We start from the raw sequence: 25,342 nt of genomic DNA on the forward strand, positions 1-25,342 counted from the left end.
TCCCAGCACACACAGGGATTGTGGAGGCCCTCAGCCCCTAGTCAGCTGGGAGGCAGTTAGTTTCCTCTCCATACCTTCCTTCTCGGACCCTGGAACAACAAGTGGCATCAGGAATGCAGAAGGCTGTCAGGTCTGGGAAAAAGATGACAGTCCAGCCTCCCCTGGGGTCCAGGAGTTGGTGAGAAACACTGATGCTCCTTGAAAGAGGCTCTAGGATTCAGGATGACTCCTCCTTGTAGAGTATGCCCTCTTCTCTCTCCCCATCATAGGAAAAGCTTTCGGCCCAGGCAGCATCCCGGCTTTCCCACACCAGCCAGATAACAACAACGACGGCATCAGCACGAGAAGGGGGAGTCTGGGCAGTGGTGTACAGTTTACAATACTTTAGATTTACATAGCACCTTTGTCTTCTAAAGGGCCTTTGCCTCTGTCCCCTCGGCCACCAGAACACAAACGTCACAGCTCCCGTGGCAGAGCAGCGAGACTGAGGCAGAGGCCTAGAAGGGATTCCATGCAGACTCAGGGGTGTCTGGGGCTCTCTGCACTGCCCAGAGCAGGGGTGGCGGGGCCCCAGCCCTCACTGGGCGTTCACCTTGTATTTCAGGATGTAGGAGTAGAAGTTGTGGTTGGCATTCTCCAGCACCATGACGTAGACCTCCTGGCAGCCGGCTGTGTTGCAGCTGCCCTCCCAGTAGCCCTCGCGGTTCAGGGTCAGGGGCCACGTGTCCTGCCCCTTCACCAGGGCTTTGGCGACACCGTGCAGCTTCAGTTTGAACGGGACGTTGTGGTTGGCGGGCAGCACGCCCGACAGGGGCTCCAGTAGCTCATTGTCCTGCCCCCAGTTGCCGAAGCTCTCGGGGAACACGGGCCAGTTCACCTTGCTGTTGGTGCAGCACAGGAGGTAATTGAAGACGAAGACGTAGTTGCCCGGTTCCTGCCTCTTCTTGACGAAGATCTTGAGCGCGAACTTGCCGGCATGGGGCAACTGGACTTTCAGCTCCGTCCGCTTCTCCCGCTGCAGCTGGAAGATGTAGCGCCGCTGTGTCTCCTCGGTGACGGGGCCATCGTCCCCGTGCAGCGATGCCAGGACGCTGATGCCCTCCTCCACGCCGAAGCTGACGGAGCAGCGCCCGTCGCTGGTGTAGATGACAGGCTCGGGGTGGGACGGCTTCGTGATGCCCATCTGCTCCGAGAACCAGCTGGGCCCCACGGGCTGGTGCAGCTCCGCAGGCAGCCGGACGTCGATGTCTGCGTAGTGGCACTTGAGTGTGTACTCCAGCACCGAGCTGTAGATCTCTGAGTTGCCCTTGGCGAAGATCTGCAGCTTGTGGGTGCCCACGGTCGGAGGGTACACGTCCAGCTTCATCCCGTTCTTCCTGAGGCTCAGCAGCCCGTGCTCCTGCTTGCCGTTGAGCATGAACATGAACAGCGTCGGGGCGCAGCTCTCGATGGTGACTGTGACCTTCCCGTTCACTGTGGAGAGAGAGCCGGGGTCAGGTGAGAGGGCTCCGGCCTGTGCTGATGTGCTGGTAAATGTTTAACAACGGGATCTCTGGGAGGAAACCGCTGACATATAGTGTCTGCCCATTTCTGTGGTGTAAATACCATCACCACGATAGTTTTTTTTTTTTTTCTTTTGCGGTACGCGGGCCTCTCACTGTTGTGGCCTCTCCCATTGCGGAGCACAGGCTCCGGACGCACAGGCTCAGCGGCCATGGCTCACGGGCCCAGCCGCTCCGCGGCATGTGGGATCTTCCCGGACCGGGGCAGGAACCCATGTCCCCTGCAACAGCAGGTGGACTCTCAACCACTGCGCCACCAGGGAAGCCCAACCACGATAGTTTTAAGTCACCAGTGTGATCTCACTGAACATGATATAAGCCAGAAGCAGCACACCTCTGGAAGGGCTCCCCTACCCCCTCTAGGTGGTTCTCTTCGAGAGCTGCAAGCTGGGTGGGAGGGTGTCTCAAGAAAAAAATCTGCCCCCAGCAGATGTGCTGGCCTTGCCCATTTGATTCATATCAGATGAGTGTTACACGGAGCCTTAACCTGATTCTAGGGCAGGGGAGAGGGCCGAGGGACAAGGAGGGCCCAAGACCCTGGTTGGAGAGCCTCCAAGTCTCAAGTCTTGCTTTCACACTGCTCCCTCCAGCATCTGGGCGTTACCTTATCACAGCTGTCATGTCAACACATCACCTTAAAAACGGGTTGGAATGGCTTCCCTCCTGGAGGCTGTGCTCAAGGGGCAGGGCTGCTTCCTTGCGTGTCCCCCACTCTCCCTGAGCCCCCCTGCCACTCCAGGCCGCATGTCTCTAATGGGGTCAGTAAGTGCAAGGGAGGGTCTTCTGCACCCACCTTCCCCGCTCCTTGCCTCTCCCCTTGCCCTCCAGTGCTGTCTTCCTCTGTCCTGGTCATTGCTGTCGGGGAGAGGGGCGGAGTTCTCCGGTTATTGCAGCCCACCAGCACACCCCTACCTGGCCCTCCCTGCTTCGCAGGGCCACAGGGAGGCGGAGGGCTTCTCTGAGAGCCTCGCCTTCCTCTCAGAAGCTGATCTCCTGCTCCTCCCAGCTACCTCCCCGGTCCCGTGCGTGGATGCGCGCGAAGGAAGGAGACAGACTAGCGTCTGATCCATGCTTCCTAGTAGCCTTTCCCCAATCGGGGGTCCAGTGCTCTTGCTGGGTAGGCAGAAAGCCATGCCCAGGCTCTAGGACAAGTGTCCCTGAGACTTCCTGTCTAATCAGCCACAAGGTCCCCGACTCCAGGGTGCTCAGCGACTGCATTCAGTGCTACCTCCTCCATCTGGAAGACTTTCCCTGCCTTCCCAGGTACTGCCAACTCCTCACCTACCTTACTCTCCCAAACACCTGCCCACTGCAGTTCCCCTCCACCCAGTCAGCTCTCTGAAATCTGGCCTCCGTTCCCATTCTCCAAGTGTTCAAGTGTTCTTGGATGATCTGCGCCACTGGCCACGCCCTCCTGGAAGTCCTCTCCTCGCCTTGCATCCACCACCCTCTCCAGCCTGGCCCTCTCTCCACCCTCTGACCACCACCTGATCCCTTCCCTTTCCCATACACTAATTGTGGCATTCTTTGTGCTTATGTGCTATTTTCTTTGTCTACACTCTTTTTCCACTGCCACCAGCCACCATGGGACCTGGTGACCTCCAAAGGAAAGTGACCAAGAACAGCAAACTTGTTATCAACCTCTCTCGGTTGAATCCCTTCTCTCCCCTCACTTCCTAATCTAAGCCAGCTCAGAGGGCAGAAGCTGTCTCAGCCCTCAGCTGCTCACGGACCCTATCCTGCTCCATCCTGCACCACAGTTGGTTGTGTGGTCCCCGTGCAATTCACCTTTGATGCATGGAGTACTCCCAGCATATCCACATGGCAGCCCGAGGGCTCCTGAAAATATCCACCCGGCCACTCCGGGGCTCACTTCACCATCAAACCAGAGGCCAGTGTAGAGGCCTGTCCCCTCCTGCCTTGCCTGAGCCAGGACCATCTTCGGGCCCACACGGTATTCCCTCACATCCTCCCGGGGGACACCCCTTCACGTCCCAGGGCTCTCACACATGCTCTTCCCCATACCGTTGTCCCCCAAACCTGGATAAGACCTCAGTGTAACGTTCTGACTGCAAAGAAAGCTTTCCTGATGTCCTGGGGTGAGGCTGAGCTGCCTGGAAGCCTCTCTCCTGGCTCTGCATGTCCTCCACGGAACTTAGCACCGTACTAATGAATTGGTTATGTGTAACGTCCGTCTGTCCTCCCTGCGGGCGCCACAGGGAAGGGTCCGCCTGCCTCCTTTCCTGCCGTTGTCGCAGGCCTGGCCGGGGAGCCTGGCCCAGGGCGTTCTTGGCAAAGGTAAGTTGACTGGCTGGGAAGACTTGAAATCAAGGATTGGAGACACCTGGGGACCAAGCTGGAGCCTGTGACCACCTCTTCCTCTCACCCCTCCTTTGCCTCCTCTCACTCTCTCCTTCCTGCCTTTTGCCCACCTCAGTTTTCCTCTCAGCTTTCTTCCCATCCCCAATCTTAAGAAAACTAGCTCCAGCAAAGAAATGTTCTATAAATATGCTTCATGAATATGCAATCACATTTTAGGTTTACTATATATTAAGAAACCCAGTGTTTACATTTCTCTGTCTCTTGTAAAGGCAAACCCCTTGGGGGCACTGTTTTGACGCTGGTGTGACCTGGCCCATTCCTCCCTGTGGCCCCGTGGCCCATGACAGCTGGAGCAGGGCCCCATCTGACATACTTGTAGGAGTCGCACTCCTGAGACGGCAGCTTCATGCCGTTATCTTAGCAGCGGGAGCTGCCAGGTATTTACAGTGTTAGAAAAAGTATTCCCGAGCTCAGCAGCCTAGTTAAGGAGACTGTTGTGAGGCAGAAGGGACAAGTCAGCTGGGACTAATGTGGGTGCCCCTATATTCCTGAGTGTGGGGTGGGGGTCCCCTGAAGACCCTCCCACAGACCCCGCTGTGCTCATACCAGGTGAGCTCAGGCCTTCTCTCCTGGGAGCACACAGGCCCCTGGGGGCAGAGATGGGGCCTGTAGGCAGTCCTTGGAGGAAGTGTTGGGGTGCACTGATCCTGCTGGGCTGAGCCCTGACTGTGGCTCGGGCATCCCTGGGCCCAGCCCCCCCATAGGCCTTGTAGTTCCCAAACACACCCAGCTGGCTGCCTGTGGCCCCTGTGGGGAGGTGGGGAACAAAGGTCAGTCCAGGCCAGCCTTGGGGACAGCTCGGCTGGGGGTCCTGCATGCCCAGCCCTGGGGAAGTCGGCTGAAGAGGCTGGTCCTGCCTTTAGGAGGGAAGGAAACAGGGCAGCGGGCAGAACCAGCCAGCATCCAGGCGGCGAGGGGAGCTCTGAGAGGCCAGGCAGCGCCCCTGGAGCCCGGCCGTCGTCTGGGGTGCTTGAGCTCAGACCTTGGAGGACTTGCTGTGTCCTTCCTGGAGCACGTCTTCCCATGTCCCGTGATGCCTGCTCTCCTCCAGCTCCCAGCACCCAGCTCGGTGGCTACCTCCCTACTACAGCCCCCAGCGCTCTGTCCTGGGACACGCCTGCCGCTCGCCCACTAGTTGCTTAAGCCACTGACACACAGACCCTGGCTCAGCCGGGTCAACACACGTTCTCTGCCAGGAGTTTAGGAGCATATGTTGGGCACCTGAGCTGGGAGGCGGGTGTAGCCAGGTCTGAGGCAGTCCTTTCCCTGCTGTGTGAGCTGAGAGAGACTCCCCCAGCTCGGGCCCACCAGCCCTGGTGCCCCGACCCCGGGCTGAGGACGCGGCCCTCAGGCCAGAGAAACCTCGGACCCCCTACGCATCCCTGTCTTGGTTTATGCTGGTGGGAGGGGCTTCTGTCCCCGCAAATGTGACCTGAGGCTGCGTCACGCCCTGATGGCCTGACGGCCTGGGCTGCCTCTGTCTCCCCTGCACAGCCCCCATATACAGCGTCCAGTGGGCTGGGCCCTGGCAGGGCAGCCCCACGGGCCCGGGTTACCTGTTTTGATGATGGAGGTCTGCGGGTGGGCGCTCAGCATCCCCTTGTTGTAGAACTCACTCTTGTGATACATGTTATTCTCAAACTGCCTCAGAGATTGAGGAGGCTTGAGCAGCTGCCAGTTCTTGTTGTCCGGGAAATGGTCCTCGATGAACAGTGCAGGGTGGGTGAGGAAGTAGAATTCATTGTAGCTGGAGGGGGAAAGCAGGTCAGTAGTCATGTGGGGGGAGCAGGCCCCGGCTGTGCAGAGGGGCAGGGGGGCCCACAGGGGGACTTTGGGGCCCTCTTTGGGCTAACGTATCCTGGGGGGTGCCCAGCCACTACCCAGTGGGAAGAGGCACCATTTCCAACCCTAACGTGGGCGCTGCAGATGCCCCCTCAGTGGCTGCTTCCATAAATAGGAGGTGAGACAGGATCTGAGGCCCCTTTTAAGAGAAGGCCACCACCCAGGAGGGGCTGTGACCAGGCGGGGAATGGGCTGCCCCTGCTCTCAAAGCCAAAGAGATTTGAAGGGAGCAAAGCCGTGACCCACAGACCAGGTGCCAGTGGAGTGGAGGGAGGGCAGGGAGGGAAAGCCTGGTGCACCGGCTCCGTCCACATGGTGACCTGATGTGAGTAGCTGTGCAGGTGGGAGGCCTTGATGTGGCCCCTGGGGCTGCCTAGACATGGCTCTCTGGTCAGTGATGCAGATCAGGAGAAGAACGGGGGACTCATCCGACATGGGCGAGCCCTCACTCGACCCCAGGTGAGTAGCGCCCAGAGCTGATGCAGCAAAGCAGGGGTGTGAGTGAACACGTCCTGCATGCACGGGCTCCGTGCACGCACTTGTAGCGGCCCTGCGTGCAGGACCGCCAGGATTTTAGCTGCACAAATGGGGCCGTGCTCTCATTTCTCTGGATGAAAAGGCATCTGAGCTGCTGACGGCCATCAAGATCCAGCACGGATGTCAGGGCCTTAGCTTAAGGCCGGAGCCTCAGAAGACAGATGTGCTCCAGCCGTCGCTGTGGCCACAGGGAACCTGCACACCCCAGCACCCCTTCCCGCACACCAGACCCCCTTTCTCAGAGGTGGGATTCAGCTGCATTCAGCCCAGAGAGCAGGAGGAGGAAGCCCAGTGTCTGCGAGAAGCAGTAGGAGACAACTCTGGCAACTGTAACAAGGTCAGTGGCCAAAGGCCTGAGGGGAACCTACAGACACTTAGAGAAGCTTCTCAGCCCGGCCTTTCCCTGCACTTGGCCTGTGGGCAATCACTGGGCTTTTAGCGCTTGGATGGAGGGAGTGCTGGGGAGCCAGAGCAGGGATTTAGACAGTGGAGAGTGAGGTGACAGGAAGGCCTGGGCCCTTATCATTGGCCTGGAGCTAGCTCACTCCCTCCACCAGAGGAAGGGTGGGAGCGGCCAGCAGCACACAGAGGAGGCCCCCCAGCCCTCCTTCCCCTTCCATCCGGCCTTCTCCATCTGCTGCCTCCTCCATCTCCACCCACCAGGCACCCCGCAGAACCGAGGTACTTACAGGAAGGTGAATTTGGAGGTGGTGGAATCCACCAGGCCGCTGCCCCAGGTGCTGTCCACCAGGTGCCATCTCCCCTCCAGGAACACGGCGTTCCAGGCGTGGTCAAACTCCCCGGAGAAGCTCTGCCCCGGCTGGTAGCCAAAGCCCTTGGAGTAGCCAGGCACCGTCATGCACTGCACGCCAGCGATCCTGGGGCGGGACAGGGCTCTGAGAGGCGGCTCCTGCTGGGGCTGCGTCCAGCACCACAAGTCTGTCTGTCTGTGGCCCCAGGCCTTAGGCGCATTTGCTGTCCGGAAGTCCCTCCGGGCCTCTCCTCTTCCCTGCCTCTCGCCCAGTCACACACACACAGCCTTTTGTCTGCAGAGCCGGGGGACAGGGGGACACAGGGCTGGCTGGTCCCTCCGGTGCAGCCTGGCTGCAGTCCCCGCTGTCTGCTCCCCCTCCAGCCTCTACAGAGCACTTGGGAATGTCTCTCCTGAGGGCTCCGCCAGCAGCCGCGGGAGGACAGTGGTGCAACGGTGAGGGGCGCCTGGCGGACAAGGAAACCAGGGGCATGCCAATGCTCTCGACTCGACACACGTGGCTGGGGAGCTGGGTCGAGGTGCCACAGGTGGCGCGTCAGGCAGGGTGCTGCACGCGAGGGTACGGAAGAAAGCTGAGCCCACCTCCGCCGCCACGTCCTGCCCGCGGACACCTGTGCGGGGACCCCTGGGGCAGGCCAGCTGGGGTCCCCATCTTGACCTGGGGAGGACTGGCCCACTGCCAGGGCCACCACAGTGCATTAAGGCCATTTGCCGACTGATCGCCCTGGCCACAGTTCCAGAGTACCCTGTAGCTGTTACTTTGGGAGTGAAAATGCTGAGCGGTCAGCCCGAGCTTTTATCAAGACCCCCTTGACAGTGTGTTCCCCCACTGCTCACAACCAAGCTGGCCTGGACGGTGGGGTGATGGGCGCAGGTCACCTCTGGGGACCAAATGGCAAGCTCTAATCTGGGCGCTTGTAGCTGGAACACTGAGGCCCAGACCTGGGCTGTGGGCAGCACCGCACGGCCACAGCAAGCACCCCGAGAGTCTTGCCATGGCCAGCTGGTCCTCTCCTGCAGCAGCCCTGCTCCCACATGGCAGCTCTTCTGGTGCAGGGGACCCCCGGTGCCAGCCCTTCTGGGGCCTCTGTGTGAGCTAGAACAAGGTGCTCCTTCTTCAGGACACTTTCCTTTCACTGTGGAAGGTTGGTGTAATCAACGCCCAAACCCGTGATATCCAGGATGTTCGTGATGGCCCATCGGATGGGGCTCAGCACGAGCTGCCCGCTGACTCTGCCCCTCCCCTTGCACGAACCGGGGCTGTGTTCCGGGTATAGGCCCGGCCTGAATCAAGGAAGCGGCCTCGGGCAGCTGGGGTCCCTCCGGGAGCAGGTCTGCAGCCTCAGTTGCTCTGAACAAGAGGCCATGGAGCCTCAGGCTAATGGGGTGAAATGGCCATGCACACAGGATAGGAATGGGGAAATTTTCCGTATAAAAACGACCATTTAATTAACAATTAGTAGAATATTGGATTAAATACGACTTATCTCTATTTACATATCATTTGTTGAGAGACCTACTGAGGCAAAATATGGAGCCTGCAAATTACCAGATTCCACCTTGCCGTGGGGGCCGCTCACGTGCCCACGCGGCCTGAGCTCCCCTCTCCTGCCAGGGGCAGGCCTGCTCTGCTGAGGCTCCTTATGGGCTGGGAAGTTTTGCAGGCCCCCACCCTTCTGCCTGCCAAAAGGACGTCCAGGCCTCCCAGGCTGCCTAAGAAATCCCATGGGAACAGACCAGCTGGGCCCGTGGGGAGGATTTTGGGACCCCTTGGGGGGTGGGAGCAGAGAACGAGAGAAACCAGATTCCCATGGATGTCAGGATTCTGCTGGTAAAAGCCAACACGGACTCCCTGGAGCAGAAGGGCCGCCCAGAGGCTCGAGGCCTGGGAGGGGTGGGCCCAGGACCCCAGGGGAGGGAAGTGCAGCAGGCATGCCTGGAGAGCCCCCTCCTCATTTAGCTGCAATGGGATGAGGCCCAGGGGCTTCTCAGCCTGTGTGATCTGAGTGAGTTTATAGTCTTAGAGGAAACAGCTGGCAGAGGGGAGAAGCAAGGGTCTCATGCCAGGCCAGAGGGCTGGGACTGAGGTACGTGGGAGGTATGGGGGCACCTTCCATGGGAGGTAGGGCTCTGTATACTCAGAGAGTGGACGAGGAGAAGGAATGTTGTGAAAAACATTTAACGAGGTAGGAGATGCTCCTGACACGCTGTTAACTGACAAGAGCCTATAAAACCCCACCATCAGCACAAGGTGTGTGTGTGTGTGTGTGTGTGTGTGTGTGTGCGCGCACGCGTGCGTGCACGCATGCATGGAAAACAAGAGATGGGGGAGGGCAGAGTGAGAGAGACAGTACAAAAGTCATCTGGTCTCTTAGTGATGGGATTATGGGTGATTCTAATTTTCTTCTTTAAGCTTCTCTTTATTTTTAAAATTTTCAATAACGATTATGCGTTACTTTTCGAATTGGAAAAGAATCCATAAATACTACTTGAAAATGACACTCTTAGTGAGTTATTTTCCTTTCTTGCCCAGAACGTCGGTGCATATGAATTTCTAGGATGATGTGGAGGAGTGTGGAGTACTGGGACACCAGTGTTTACACAAGGGGCTGCTTTGCAGGAAGGGACGGGAGCTGCGGGCCTTGGGAGGGTGTCTGCTCCGCTCTGGGCGAAGTCAAGTGGGGAAGGAGAGGTGCTGAGCGCCCTTGCAGCCTCCAGGTGCTGTGAGAAAGATGGGGCTGGTGCTGATGTGGGCAGATGGCTGGCTCGAGCTCTGCCGGAGTGTCCTCCCGGGAGAAGCCGTGTCCCCGGGCAGAGGTATCCTCCCACCACGGGTGTGAAGTGGAGGTCAGAGTTGAGCACCAAGTAGAGGAATAAGAGTGAACACCCCGCTCCAAGCCTGGAAAGGGCCGGAGGGGGGAGAAGCGAGTGGCCAGCTGTCCTCCCAGAGGGCTCGGGGCTGGAGGCGGCGGTGACTTGGCTGAGCCGGGAAGGCGGGGCTCACCCCAGTGTGACCTTGCCAGGCTTACTGTGGGCAACACAGAAGGTTGGCATTAAATGATCTCTAGGGGTTGATTCTCTTCTGAGGAGAAGCTGGGAGGGCCGTGGGGAATGCCTAGGGCAGAGTAAAGATGAAGAAAACCCCCTCAGCTGTAAGCTTCTGCCATGCTTGACTCTGACATGAGGATATTTTATTACCTGGCAGCAATGTGCTAGATGAATTGGACAAAGAAGTCATAATGTAAAGCATTATTGTTAATAATCCATAACCCTCATGCGAGGGTGTGGACCTAGTAATTCTAGCTGCTGGTTGCTAGACAGATGACCCACCACCATCTCAGGTCATCAAAAGATCACCAACGGTATACACTGCAAAGCACTGTACCAGGCACAGGCACCAGGGGATAATATCACATATATCATTTCAAAATGTAATAAATAGTATAACATAATAAGTTGTAATATTCTAAACATAAAGGTCACTGGCCACCCTAGATGTGCTCATAATCGGAAGGGGGCAGGTATGTGAACCGTCACGAAAATGCTAGTGATAAGCACGGCCCTTTCAGGGAACCCAAAGGAGCAGGAGTTTGCTGGAAAGCTCGGGGAGAGCACTGAATAAACGCAGAGGACGAGAAACGTTTCCGCCTCTCAAAGAACCCCAACCAGCCATCCTAGAGCCCCAAATATCAGCCAGGGAGATGTGTCTAATAACCTCCGCCTGCAGAATCTTGGTTTTTACTTTTGACAGTTTTGAAAATCCCACCACCAGTGGTTTTACTGAGGAGGTGACGGATCCAGACTGTGACTCATTTTAAACAGAGACGAAGCGGGCCTCGGCAGCAGGGTGGCTGAGCGGCCTGGGGTGGGTGGTGTACCCTGCACATATCAGCCCCTGAACATAGTGGGCTTCCTCACCTCTGACCACTTCTCCCAGGATGTCTGAGCCACACAGAAAAAACCAGGGAGGGTGGGAAGGCTATAGGAGAGGCAGTGAGGCATGCTCTTTTTTCCCATCTTGATGAAAACATTGTGATTTCTAATAGTAAAATTAGGAAGCATGGTTTCGTTAACGTTAAGCCCAAGGGCCAGTTTAACTGGGCAAATGTGTGAATTAGAATTTTTAGGGCCTTGCTGTTCCTGAAATGGTCCTCAAGAAGGTCGTAGAAAACAAATTTATGGTTACTAAAGGGAAGGTGGGGGAGGGATAAATTGGGAGTTTGGGATTAAAATATACACTCTACTATATATAAAACAGATAACCAACAAGGTCCTACTGTATAGCACAGGGAACTATACTCAATATCTTGAAATAACCAATAATGGAAGAGAATGTAAAAGAATATATATATATATATACATATGTATGTATAACTGAATCACTTTGCTGTACACCTGAAACTAACCCAACATTTCAAATCAATGTTTTTCAATAAAAACTAAAAAAGGTATATTATATAAATCCAAAAAAAGGTAAATTCTAAACTGGCAAAAAAATTGTGATTTCTATACTACAGCAGGACATGAATAACCATGGTTTATGTTTCACAATTTATGTAGTTGATTTCTCGTAAATTTGACGGTGTCTTCATATTTCTGCTATATGGTCGGTCCCCTTACCCTTTTCTTATACCACCACCCTTACAGCAAGGTCAGTAACTGTAATCACGGTAATAATTTTCACTCCAAAGCCCTGTTTAGAGCTTTTTGAGGTTGACTTCAGCGGCCTCCTCTCTGACAAGTGAGGAGTTGGCAGTTCAGAGAGGGAGGCTGACTTGCCTGGGGACACTCAGTAGTCCAGGGGCCAAAGCAGCGCCAGGACTCATTTTTCCTGATGCACAGTTCAGTAGGCTCTGTAATTGCACCAGCCCTTTTGTACACGGAGATTTGTTTTAATCTATAAACTTCTGGGTGGTATACAGAGTGAAATTAAAGGCTGGTTTGCTATAGTGATGTAATTCATCTTCGTGAGTACTCTCCTTTGGTGTATCTACAAGGATGGGAGAGTTTAGATGCCCCTTTCAGAGGTCGTATATGGGGAGGATAATTTAAGGTTATTTAATGTATCCAGCCTTCTGGGCCTTTGGAACCAAGTGATGTTCTGGGATGATCTGGGGCACGATGCCACACAGCAGCACGCCACTGTGACAGCTGAAGGATGCATGGAAAACGCACTGACATCTGATTGGTGACAACGGGTCTCCTCAGCACCAAAGTCTCGAACTGGTAATAAGCTCCTGGCCTTATCAGAAGTCCCTGGAAAATCTGCTAGCTGGTGGTGCCAGCGCGGTGATAACGGGGAGAAATTGCACTGGAGGCTGACTTAGTGGCAGAATTCTGGGGAATTAAGCTTGACCCTTGCAAGGAAATGAAGCAAAATTCATGAAGGCTGTCGGGGAACTGAGGCAAAAGGAGAGACATCAATGCTGGACGAGAGAAAGTCAGAAAGAAACTGATCCAGCAGTTACAAGCAACAGTGCTCACAAAAAAGGTGTATTGGTTACTTGGGAAAGACGATGAAGAAATGAATGACATTGCAAAAATATCTGAATTCCCCACCAAATTACTTTATTATATCAGTCTTTAATGAGGCCACCGCAGGGAGGTGGAATGGACTGGCAGAAGTAATGACAGCCGTGTGGATACAACTCTTGCTAAGAGGCCACCTTGACAACTAAGCAGGGGTAAACCAGCAAGTGTGGATTACACGTCTTCAGTTATTAAGGAGTCCGGTAATGAATTTACCAAACCTTCAGCAGTTATTTTAAAGGGAAGGGGACTTAGGAAAGATGCATGGACGAGGTGACCGGACTTTAAAGCCAAAGTTAAAGGAATTCAGCGAACTGTGAGCTATTGTTAAATGTCCCAGGAAATGCAGAGTATTTCACACGATAACTGCCAGGTTGGAACCTAGCGTTAAATGATGCAAAACGTTGGGATGTGTTTTACTGATCATCTTCAGGCCAGAATACGGCCGTTGTTAAGCATCTGGACCAGGCCAAAAGAGCTGACAGTTCCACTCAAGGCCAATGTCAATTTTCTGAGCCTATGTGAGTCTATGTGGGTCTGTAGGAAAGTTCTACAGAGCAAAGACACTCCAGTACTGTGGGAAGACAGGGAGGATTAAAAAAAACAACAATCCCCAAGTCAGGTTAGCAAACTCCAAACTGCATGTTCTCATTTAGTCCTGCAGTCCTGCCAGTAGGCAATAAAGTCCCCAGTGTACAGATAAGAAAACTCAGGCTCCCAGAGGCTTAGTGCCTTCCAAAAGGAACAAAACTAATAAGTGGAACATTAAGGACTGGAAATGAAGGACTGGTAAACTAACTGAGGCCTGGAAGTCTTTCTGCTATAAATCTGATACGCCTTCCATACCATGCTAAGAAGGCTTCTACTGGATAAAGAAGGATATATTCTATGACTTAAAACCCTGAGTGTTTTCAAATTTGCAAATTGAGATGAAAATGCTGAAAGGTGCTAGGTAAAAATAGAGCTGAACACAGAGGGAGGGCTATTCCATTATTTAAAAAGAGAAGAAGGTCCATTTCATACAAGTCTGCTAGGAATATCCTGTCATTGAGGGCCTACTGTGTGTAGGATTCTGAGATGTATATTCACAGGGAAAGCAGAAAGGGTGGGGGGAGACATATGAAGACACAGAAGACCTATAAGACCTATAAGAAGAAATGAGCACAGGCAAAGCCTACATGATAGAACAAAGTCCAGAAAGGAATATGACAAAATGTCAAGTGTCATCTCTAAGTGGTAGGATTCGGGTAACTTAATTTTCTTCTATTTGCTTCTATGCACTTTATAAATCTATAGTTAAGTTTTATTTTTAATTTACAAAACTGAGTTAAAGAAAAGCCTAAGCAAGACCTGAGCTGGCGTACAGGTGTGCTGACGGCACCCTGGAAGGGGGAGGGGGGCCATCCTGCAGCGGGGCCCAAAGAGCATTAGGGAGAGGAGAGCAGAAAGGGCCTGAGGAGCTGGAAGTCGGGGGAGCGGTGGAGGCGGCAAGGCCGGGAGGGAGATGAGGCTGCAGTTGGGAGGACATTATGAGGCAGCGTAAGCCTTTAGTCTGGTTCAGGAACCCAGGGCCTGGGAGCCTGGGCAGGGGGTCGGTGAGGACCCTGGTTTCTGGAGAGGCCCAAAGGCATGTGGGGTGCCTGGGTCTGGGGTGGGGTGGGAATGCAGGGGTTGGGAGATGGGCTGCACCTCTGCACCCTGACCTGCCGTGGGCCCCTCTAAGAGCAGACGGTGAGCAGGAGGGGTGGAGAAACATGTCTGTGCTTGCTGGGCGTGGGAGGCTGGACAGCTGGGGGTCAGGCAGGGACTGGGATGCGTGTCCCCCAGGCGCAGGACATCCTGTGGCCGCTGTACAGCACCGACACATCACGCCCGCCCGCCCGTGGACTCTTAAGTGTCCGTTGCTACTCTTGGTTTGATGAATTGCCCCCTGCAGTCCTGGCTGGCTGATGTCTGGGTGCCTGAGAAGACCGGCTCCCAGAGGGCTGCAGGGGCAGTGGGCACAGTCTGTCTACACCCCTGGGGATGGGCTTTTCAGTGGTCCCCAGGGCTGGCTGACTGTTTCCTGGGGAACACGGCAGACCTCAGAGAGCAGGCACAGGAAGCTGTGCGGGTCGGCGGGGCTCCCCCAGCCTTGAGTCTGTCTCCAGGTCACCTAGAACCCGCAGTGAGGTCTCCAAACACAAATGAGAGCAGCCACTCGCCTGCTCTCACCCACCTGGGCAACCTGGCCAGGTGCTCACTCCCGGAGCAATGGAAACGGAGCCCCAAGGCTCCAAGAGACAAGCTGCTTCCTAGTTATTCAGCTTTTCCAACTGACAAATCTTTTCGAGGGTGGAGCTTTTGTTTGCCCCGAGAGGGCCCCTGTGCCAGCCCTGAGGACAGCCTTTCACAGTCCTCTTGGCGCCCGCAGTCACTGTCCTTGCGTTCCCAGATCTGCCATTCTTCTAACCTTCAGCTGCACAGAGATGGGAGAAGGTGGAAAAAGGGCCTTTTATAATCAAATTATCTCTGTGCATTCATCTGCCATTATGTTAATGTATCCCGAAGCCCGACAGATGGTACAAAGTCAATTACGCTGGTGTTAAAAAGGGAGAAATTGACCTTTTCAGGACTCACTTGGATTCAGAGCAGAGTTTGCAAACTCGGGTTTCAGGCCTGGCACGTGGGTGAAGGTGCAGGGCGCTTGGCAGGGGGAGGGGCTGGGTCAGGGTGGTCAGCCCGGGACGCCTCTGTACCTGCACATTCTCTCAAAGAGCCCAGCGTAGCCATCACAGTTGGTCTTCTGAGTCTGCAGGATGGTGGTGGGTTTGAAGGCCTGGCGGTCCTTCTCCTGGGCAGCCTCGATGTCATACTCTGGAGGGCAGAGGAGGAGTCCGTGAGGAACCAGGTCCCTGGAGACGACCCGGCTGGTGCAGAGGAGAGAGGGTTCCACCACCTGTGGCACTGCCCCTGCCCTCCACTGTACTTCCAGCATCACTTGGGCTGGCCTCCCTCAGGCCAGGGAGAAACTGCTGTGGACTGAAGGGAACAGGGCCCCAGTCCAGGTGCTATCTGGCAAATGTCCCCTCTGTGTGGGTGAGGGCAGGAAGAGCAAGGCATTGGCTGAGGGGCCATGGGCTCCTTAGGCCTCGTAGGAGCGGCTGGGAGGGGAGGGACAAAGACAGCACTGGGCTGGGGTTTGCCTGTGTGTCCCCACCACAACGCAGCTCTGCAGGCGGGGCCAATGAGGCTGCTCACCCATCCCTGCGGCAGCCCCCAAGGCCAAAGCCTCACACTGACCTGCAGGGGGCCAACTGAGCTACTATTAAAACTTGTCCCAAATAGAGAAGACAGACTGTCACTTCAGTAACAGTAGAGCTTAAGGCATGGGGGAGGCCCTGAGGCTGAATCCCTGTGGCCTCTGAGGGCACAAAGGAGGTGTGTGTGGGGGGGTCGTGGTGGTGGTAGGGGGTGGTGTGTGTGTGTGGCGGGGTGGGGGGTGGTGTGTGTGTGGGGGGTGGTGGTGGGGTGGTGTGTGTGTGTGCGTGTGCATGCGTGCATGTGTGTCTGTGTGTGTGGGGTGGTGGTGTGGTGTGTGTGTGTGTGGGCTGTGTGCGCGTGAGTGTGGGGTGCGTGTGTGCATGTGTGCACGTCTCTGTGTGTGCACGCGCGTGTGTGTGCACACGTGTGTGTGTGTGTGCGGTGTGGTGTGGTGTGTGTGTCTGTGTGTGGTTGTGGGTGGGTGTGCGTGTGCATCTGTGGGGTGGGGTGGGCTGTGTGTGTGCGTGCATGTGTGTGTGTGGGGTGGGGTGGTTTGTGTGTTTGTGCATGTGTGTGGCATGTGTGTGTGTGGTTGTGGGGCGGTGTGGGTGTTTTTGGGGTGTGTGTGTGTATGTGTGTGCATGTGTGGGCTGGGGTGGGCTGTGTGTGTGTGGGGATGTGTGTGTGTGCGTGTGTGTTTGCGTGTGTGTGGTGTGTGTGGGGATGTGTGTGTGTGTGCATGTGGGGTGGGGTGGTTTGTGTGGGTGTGCATGCGTGGGTGTGCGGGTGTGTGGGTGTGCAGGTGTGTGTGGGTGTGCGGGTGTGTGTATGTGGGTGTGTGCGTGTCTTTGGGGTATGCATGTGTGGGGTTTGTGTGTGGTGTGGTGTGTGTGTGCATGCACGTGTGCATGTGGGGTGGGTTGGTTTGTGTGTGTGTGTGGTGTGTGCGCGTGTGTTGTGTGTGTGTGTGTGCGTGCATGTGTTTGGGGTGTGTGTGTGGGGTTTGTGTGTGTGTGTGGGGGGGTGTGGTGTGGTGTGTGTATGTGTGTGTGTGTGTGTGAGTGCATGTGTGCGTGTGGGGTGGGGTGGTTTGTGTGTGTGTGTGGGGTGGGGTGGGGGTGTGTGTGTCTGTGTGTAGTTGTGGGTGGGTGTGCGTGTGCATCTGTGGGGTGGGGTGGGCTGTGTGTGTGGTGTGTGTGCGTGCATGTGTGTGTGTGGGGTGGGGTGGTTTGTGTGTGCATGTGTGTGGCGTGTGTGTGTGTGGTTGTGGGGCGGTGTGGGTGTTTTTGGGGTGTGTGTGTGCATGTGTGGGCTGGGGTGGGCTGTGTGTGTGTGGGGATGTGTGTGTGTGTGTGTGTGTATGTGTATGTGTGTTTGTGTGTGTGTGTGTGCATGTGTGTGGGGGGGGCGGGGCAGCAAACAAAGTCCTGACGGATGTTCTGTTTCCCATCCTGTCCCCTTAAAGCCCAGGCTGAGTGCCGGGGTTGGAGTTGGAGGAGTGGCTCCTCAGGTCTTATGGCAGATGCCCTACCTATGTTAGGCGAGTTCATCCTCTAAGCTGCATCCCTAACTGCTGCTCTGGGAGGACAAAGAGAAAGCCCAGTGGCAGCAGGTCAGGGAAGCCCTGCTGGTCTCTATGTCACAGAGAAGTCACTAGAAGTCCATCCCACCAGCCAGCGCCTCCATGGACTGCAGGGTGCAGCATCCAGCTTCCCCTTAGCAGCCACCTGTGGGCTTGGCTTGAGCTGGTCAGACTCTCAAGGCTGTCCCATGCAGAGCTGTGGGCAGCTGTGCAGGCCCAGGTCCCCTCGGGTGGCTCTGAGAACCTGGAGACTGGGCTGAGAGTAGCGGCCGAGGCCCCCACTGTGGGAGCAGGGAGCCGGGAGAGGGGTGTCCACTCTTCCTGGCACGGGTGTTTTGAGAAACCTCTGGTGCTGCAGTAACTTTTCAAATAGCTATGGCTCATCCCCAGCCTCCTACTTCTTGATGACCTTCTGCCCTGGGTTCTCATCTCTGTGGAGCAGGTCACCCAGGAAGGCAGGACTGAGGGAAGGCTGCCGCTGGGTGAGGGGCCTCAGCTCTGGCTATGAGCAGAGGGCCACGTGGGATCCTCGCCCATGCACCCTTCATGGAGACTGCTAGCACACAGTGAGTTAACCTTGGTTATTGAACCCAGCCATCTGAGAGCCCCTCTCCTCCACCTTCCCTCTTCCTCCACACACATGGGTGATGGAGTCAAGCCCAGAGACGTTCCTCTGGGAACAGGGTCCCAGGGCCAGTGGCCCCACTGGCAGGCCTACCTATGTGGTGGCAGATCCAGATCCAGATGGCGCGGACCCTCTCCAGGTCACTGTGAGCCTCCTGGAGCAGGTCGCTCACCAGCGCGTCCAGGCCACTCTTGACTGTCACCTGGGAAGTGGGAGGAGTGTGCTACGTCAGGGCCCAGACAAGGGCTGTGGGGAGCCCAGTGCCTTGCCACCTGCAGCCAGCACTGCCCTTCCTCTGGGAAAAGAAGGAGGAGAGGCCCAGAGACACAAAGGCTGGGCTTAGGGCAAACTTGATGCAGGCTGGACGTGGCGGGCAGTGCTGACCAGCTGAACCACTGGCCCTAGAGCCATCACATCTTCTCTCTGCAGCTCCTGGGGCCAGTCAAGTGGCCATCTGGGCGCTGTAGCAGCCCCTAGTCATGGTCAACACTACCCGAAGCAACTGACAGATTTAGCACAATCCCTATAAAAGTCCAACAGCCTTTTTTTGCAAAAATGATAAAACCAGTCCTCAAATTCGTATGGAATTCTAAGGGGCCTGGAATAGCCAAAACCATTTTGAAAAAAGATGAACAAAGTTGGAGGACACAGATTTCTGGATTTCAAACTTACTTAAAGTTACAGTAATCACAACAGTGTGATATCGACATAAGGGTTATATAGACTAATGAAACAGAATTGAGTCTAGAAATAAACTCATAAGTCTATGGCTAATTGACTTTTGACCAGGGTGTCAGGTCCATTCAATGGGGAAAGAATAGTCTCTTCAATAGATGGTACCTGACAACTGGATATCCATATGCAAAAGAAGGAAGTTGGACCCCTACATCATACCATATATAAAAAATTAACTCAAAAATAATCAATGCCCTAAATATAAGAACTTAAACCATAAAACTCTTAGAAGAAAACACAGGGGTAAATCGCGGTGACCTTGGATTTGGCAATAGATTCTTAGATATGATACCAAAAGCACAGGATATAAGAGAAAAAATAGATTAATTTGGCTTCATAACAATAAAAATCTTCTGTGCATCAAAGGACAGTATTAAGAAAGTGAAAAGATAATTTGTAGAATGGAAGAGGGCCTTCCCTGGTGGCGCAGTGGTTGAGTCCACCTGCCGATGCAGGGGACACGGGTTCGTGGCCCGGTCCGGGAGGATCCCACATACCGCGGAGCGGCTGGGCCCGTGAGCCATGGCCGCTGGGCCTGCGCGTCCAGAGCCTGTGCTCTGCAGAGGGAGGGGCCACAACAGTGAGAGGCCTGCGTACCGCAAAAAAAAAAAAAAGATTTAGAATGGAAGAAAATATTTGCAAATCATATACCTGATAAGGGTTTAATATCCAGAATATATAAAGAACCCTTATAATTCAACAACAAAATGACAACCCAATTTTAAAATGGGGCAAGGACTTAAATACACATTTCTCCAAAAATATATAAAAGGCCAATAGACACATGAAAAGATGCTCAATGTCATTAGTCACTAGGGAAACGCAAATCAAAACCACAGTGAGATACTACTTCATACCCACTAGGTTGGCTATAGTAAAAAAAAAAAAAAAAAGGCAATCATAAAAAAATTGGCAAAAATCTGAAGAAATCAGAACCCTTGTACATTGCTGGTGGGAATGTAAAATGGTGCAGCTGCTGTGGGAAACAATTTGTCAGCTCCTCAAAAATTTCAACATGGAAGTACCATATGATCCAGCAATTCCACTCCTAGGTATATATACAAAAAGAACTGCAGACAGATACTCAGATACCTGTTCACCAGTGTTCATGGGGCAATATTCACAATAGTCAAAAGGTAGAAACAATGCAAGTGCCCATCACAGATGAATGGATAAACAAAATGTGGTATATCCATGCAATGAAATATTACTCATCCATTAAAAGGAATGAATTTCTCAGACATGTTACAACATGGATGAACCTTGAAAACACAATGCTAAGTGAAACAAGTCAGACACAAAAAGACACAGTGTATGATTCTTATATGAAATATCTAGACTAGACAAATTCATAGAGACAGTAAATAAATTAGAGGTTACCAGGGGCTGGGAGGTGGGAGAATGGGGAGTTATTGCTTAACGGGTACAAAGTTTCTGCTTGGGGTGATTTTGGAAGTAGACAGTGGTGATGGTTGTACAACACTGGGAATGTAATTGATGTCACTGAATTGTACACTTAAAAACGATTCCAATGGCAAATTATATGGCATATGTTTTACCATAATATATAAAAAAAGAGCAAGTTAGGTTTTCTGCATGGATCCTCAGGACAAAACAGGGCTGGGGTTGCTGGAAAGGCAGCCCTGGCCATGCTCACTCTTTCTAGAGAAGTAGGGGCACCTGTGCGCTTACCTCTGCAATGGTTGCCCGCACCTCCGTCAGCTCCCACCCTAGGTCCTCCTGACCTAGGAGGTTCCGCCGCTCACACGGGAGCTCCAGGACCCACCCTCTGAGCACAGGGAGACCGCCAGGCCCCTCCGCGTGTCCCCTTGCCCAGCTGCTCCAACACCTGTCTTTGTCCCTCTCCCAGGGCCTAGAAGCACACGTTGCAGGCCCGCATTACAGCCTGGCTGACTCCTGACTTAATTCCCAGCTTCGGTTCTATGGTTTCTGGCCCTTTGGTCCCCATTCACTGCTCTCTGAGGCTGTCCAGCAGCCTGTCCATCCCTTCTGGCAGCCATGACAACATATCCCACCCTGCACAGACTCTGGATGCCCCCCTTCCCTTCCCTCACTCTCACAGATGACCAGGCCTCAGACTCAACAAGGCCCAGGCAAGACTTCCTTACCAATGAGCCCTCCTCCTCCGCTGGGCTCTCTGCTGGCCTCGGAGCCAGGCCGCCTGCCTTGGCAAAGCTGCCCTTCCTTCCTCAGGCGCTGCCCTCGCTCCTCTGCGTCCTCACCTCCTCCTCCCGGCCCTGGCGGCCCCAGCCTCTCCTGTCTGCCGTGTCTCTTCAAAATGCCCCCCAGTCTCTCTCTCAGGACTGCCCACATCTAGTCTCCCTTCCTTGCCAGGCTCCTGTGGGGTCTTCCCTCCACTCCCTCCCCCTTCAACCGCCATTTGCCCTTCAGCCTGCTGGAGCCTGGCCGAGGCATTCAGCCTCCTCTGAGCTGCCCCCCTGGAAGTACGAAGGGCCTCAGTGCTGAGCAGTGGAAGGGAGCCTGTCTAGCCTCGCCTGGCCAGAGTGAACCATGACCGCACCTTCTAGAGCACTGACCCTTCCTGGTCTCGCCCGGCCTCAGGTGGCTCCTGGCCCTGCCTTCCCCAAGATGGCACCCTCCCTATGGCTTTAGCTCTTAGCTGAATCTGACGGCTCCCAAAGCAGGGTTTCCGGCCCAGACCTCTCCAGGCTAGATACAGCTCCGGGCTCGGCTATCCAGCTGCCCAGGGTTATCCACCTCCACAGGCACTACAGCCCACTGCACCCCACACAAACCATCACCCCCGACACATGCTCCAGCTCCCTCACTCCGCGCCCGAGAATCTACCCTGCCTGCCCTCCACCGCTCAGCGCAGCGACTGGGCAAGCCCTGCCCCACCTTTACCTCACTGCACACACACTGGGGAGGGGTCCTTCCCCTCTGCGTCCAGCTCCTCTCCGTTCTCAGTGTCTCCGCTTCATCCAGGGATGCCTCCTCCTGCCAGGACAGCTGGGCACCCCCTACTGATGTCCCTGCCTTGAATCAGACTCTCTGATCCGAGCTCCTATCATCACTCATCAGTTCAGCAAACAAGGTTCCTGAGTATCCACTATGTGCCAACCCCAGGGTGGTTTTTCTAGGACTGTAGACGATCTCCCGGCTTATCGGCCTAGGATTGCTCCCTCTGACCTTAGCTACGGGTCCAGCTCCTTAGCTGCTCCAATCAGACTCTCTGTGGTATGGCTCCTGCCTGGCTCCCAGGACCCCAGTGTGTCCCTAGGGCATCAGCTCTTGTAGCTGCCCCTCCCCACACCTGCCCCAGATGTGCCCAGGCCCAGAGGTGTGGGAGCTCAGCCGCCCACGTGTTCAGGGGTGAGGACTGCTGTGGTCATGTCGGGGCTGGCCATCTGCATCTGTGGTCCTCCCCCCATCCTCACGCCCCTTCCTTCATGGGCTGGGGCTGGCAGGGCTCAGCAGCAGCAGTGCCCCAGTGGGCAGGGGAGGACAGGACAGGGCTGGCTGGAGGCGCCTGCCAACAGGGCGGCGCGGGGTGTGTAGCCTGGGGTGAAAGCATCAGGACCGTGGGTGGGGTGGGAGGGTGAAATGGCCTCTGTCCGGGGCCCTTCTGTCCTCCTCCCACATACTGTGGAAAGGCGCTCCTCCGTACTATCCACCCAAGGGACTCAGGATACACTCAGGAGGGGTCTGGGGAGAGCTTCTGCCGCTCTGGTTTGGGAAACTCCAAGCCGCCTTGTGGGGGTGACCATCGCAGGTAGAGGGCCCGGCTCTCCTACCTGTGAGGCATAGGTGTCCAGTTTCTCAAACTGCCGCAGGTCCAGGGGCATGGATTTCAGGCTGGAGCGATCCCAGGGGTAGGCTGGAAACACAAGGAGGTTGGTCAGGGTCTGAGACCAGCCAACGGGACTGCCTGGCCCAGGGCTCCCTGTCTTTTTGAGGAGCTGTGACGGCCTGACCTTTGACATGATTCCCGGACTGAAACACTGCTCTCAAGAGCTAGATCTCTTAGAAGGGTTCCTCGGTCCAACTGGTTTGGGAACCGTGGTAACTCCTCTAGTCCTCTGGGAGACCCACAGGGATAGTAAGCAGACCCCAGCAGCCAGCAGTAAAAGAAGTGATTGATTGCACCTCAGTGAATTCAGCAGCCCCAGACGGACTGATGACAGAATCCCTCCTCCCCACCCCACAGTTTCCTGCAGATTCCCTGCTAGCTTTTCCAGGAATGAATGCTCTGTGGGAAGCACCCAGGCAGCGCTGCTTGCCACTGATGTCCTGGCCACGGTGCCCAGGGTGGTCTGAAGGGCACCCGGGTATGGGAGAGGGCAAGATGGTCCTGGGCCACCTGGACCTCTGTAGGGTGAGGTGCGTTTGGCACCCAGACAGGCTTCTTCCCTTGCCCATGGTCATCTGGAGACTGACCGCTTGCACCCCAAGAAAGTTAAGAGTTCTGGCAACAGGTGCCCAAAGTACAGTGAGGGGGGTGGTGCCTGAGGGAAGCTGGGCCTCAGAATCACTCTTCTACGCACAGCCTTTCTCAGAGGAAGCCAGGACACAGGACAGCCCCAGGCAGCTGCTGCAGGGTTGACTGACCAGTGGTCAGACCAACCCATGGATGGACGGGCAGCAAACCCCTGTCCCAGCCCGGAGAAGAGCCTGGGCTCTGGCTGGGTCTTTCTTATTCAAGGCCCTCTGAGCCAGGCTGACCAAAATCAGGCAAGCTGGATAGGAGGACAGGGCGGGGGTGAGAGGCAGATGGGGCCAAAGGGGCACTGATCCCCTGACTCCAGTGGATCAACTCTCAGCCTGCTATGTCAGGAACCTCTGGGTGCTGGGTGAGTCAGGGGTGCTGGTGGGACCCCAGGACAAGACAGCAAGCCTGGAAAGAGCAGAGTAACATGGGAAAGTGCCTGGTGGGGCTGCACAAGGCCTGGGATCTAGTCCGGTGACCTCCCCCTCACTGGGCAGTGCTAAAGCCAGCAGCCCAGCCTCCGGCGCAATCTACGGGGCACCTGGGAGAGTGAAAGAGACAGTGGATCACGTGGTAAGGTCAGCAGCACTCTTTTCCCTGGGAGGGTGCAGGGTGAGGGTCCTCTGCAGGCAAGCGCAGAGCAGGGGTGCGAAGCCGCTGTGCCCGGTGCGGGGCTGTGCCTGCATGTACCCACACAACCCTCGTGGACTGTGAGAGTCCTTTTTTTTTTCAGTTTAAGCAGAAAAGTAATTTATTAAATGTCTTCAAGTAACTGCGTGAGCTACAGGAAGACCAGAGCAGCAAGTGTAGAGGCTGCATAGCCAGAACCAGGGCTGTAAGTCGGACTGTGGAACTGCGGGGGACAGCATGTTGGAGAGTGTCGCCATTCCCACCGAGATGCACACAGTGGTTTCCTTGGTGCTGTAGACTTGAGAGGTGTGGTGAGAGGGTGGGGACACCACCAGCGCTGGCTGGAGCTGCTCCACGACCCTCCCTGGGCCAGCATTGCATGTCAGGCAGTGCCAGCTGGTCAGGGAGCTGGTCAACGTCTGGCCACAGAGGAGCTCCCAGCCTCCAGTCAAGTTCAGCTGTCAGGAGCAGGCCACACGGGTCCTTCTGCACTTCCCCACTGCTGTGGGTCCCTTCCTGTTAGGACCCAGGCCTTCTCCCTTCTCAGCCTCAGACTGGATTTTGCCCCCTCTCCCTGCTCCCTCAGTCCCTGCTGACGCCCTGCAGGAGTCCCCGTGGGTGGGGGAGTGCGGGGGGGGGGGGAAGGAGGGTGTGGGGCGGGGGGAGGTGCTGGTCCCTGTGACCTCTGACACATCCAGGATCCGAGGCTGTTCCCCTCCTAAGAGGGGACAGGGTGCGTGGTGGGCAGGCAGGCTGTGCAAACTCTACGGTGAGGCTGTGGCCTCACCCAGCAACCTAGCATTTTCTTTCTTCATTTTCTGCTCCTCTAATAAGCACCAAGACTCCCTGGACGTCCCCTGCCCCCAGCCTTCTGTCCTGTACAGTCTTACCCTGGAGCTCCCTAGAAGCCCAGCACCATAGCAGCTCAGTGACTGTCTGGTGCCAGAGCTGGGATTTCTCACCTCCCATCACTCAGATCACTTCAGGGCCTATCTCGGGTGGTCTACCATGTGGCCCTTGTCCAGCCAGACCCTCAGAAGGGAGGGGGGACACAGCAGGAGGCCCTGCCGAACTTCCCCCCTTCTTGGTGCCCTCTTCCCCCAAGGAATCTGGTTTCTGCCATCCCCTGACAAGGGCCGTCACAGTGACCTAAGTGGATATGAAGTGGACTTACACATTTAACAAGCGTCAGCTCTGCAAATGAGGTCTCCCCACCCCCATTTCAAAGAAGGATGCTGTTTCTAAAATGGGACTGAAAAACCCTATTATTAAGAAAGTTTTACTCTTTCTTGGTTCCATTCTACAATATCTGAACAGTAAGAATATCCATAATGATTTATGCCTCATTAAATTCACTTCCTGAGCAGATTATATAATATTTGAATATGATTTTGCATAAACACATTTTAAACACCAGTGGCATTAACTAAGTTAT

The 25,342-nt window shown here is 55.2% G+C and overlaps 1 protein-coding gene across 3 annotated transcripts in view; it reads right to left on the reverse strand.

Moving 5' to 3' along the window:
• Positions 1–577: 577 nt before the first annotated feature.
• KY (kyphoscoliosis peptidase) overlaps positions 578–25,342 on the reverse strand; it is a 46,811-nt gene continuing 22,046 nt past the window's right edge. For all 3 annotated transcript variants that reach the window (XM_032631180.1, XM_032631179.1, XM_032631178.1), the window contains 6 exons: positions 22,586–22,668; positions 18,168–18,276; positions 15,363–15,480; positions 7,013–7,201; positions 5,501–5,691; positions 578–1,473 (listed from right to left, as the gene is read on the reverse strand). In XM_032631180.1, the coding sequence (XP_032487071.1) occupies positions 578–1,473; positions 5,501–5,691; positions 7,013–7,201; positions 15,363–15,480; positions 18,168–18,276; positions 22,586–22,668 (1,586 nt within the window). The remainder of the gene's footprint in view (positions 1,474–5,500; positions 5,692–7,012; positions 7,202–15,362; positions 15,481–18,167; positions 18,277–22,585; positions 22,669–25,342) is intronic.

The sequence above is a fragment of the Phocoena sinus genome, chromosome 4, assembly GCF_008692025.1.
Source record: "Phocoena sinus isolate mPhoSin1 chromosome 4, mPhoSin1.pri, whole genome shotgun sequence".
Classification (NCBI taxonomy): domain Eukaryota; kingdom Metazoa; phylum Chordata; class Mammalia; order Artiodactyla; family Phocoenidae; genus Phocoena; species Phocoena sinus.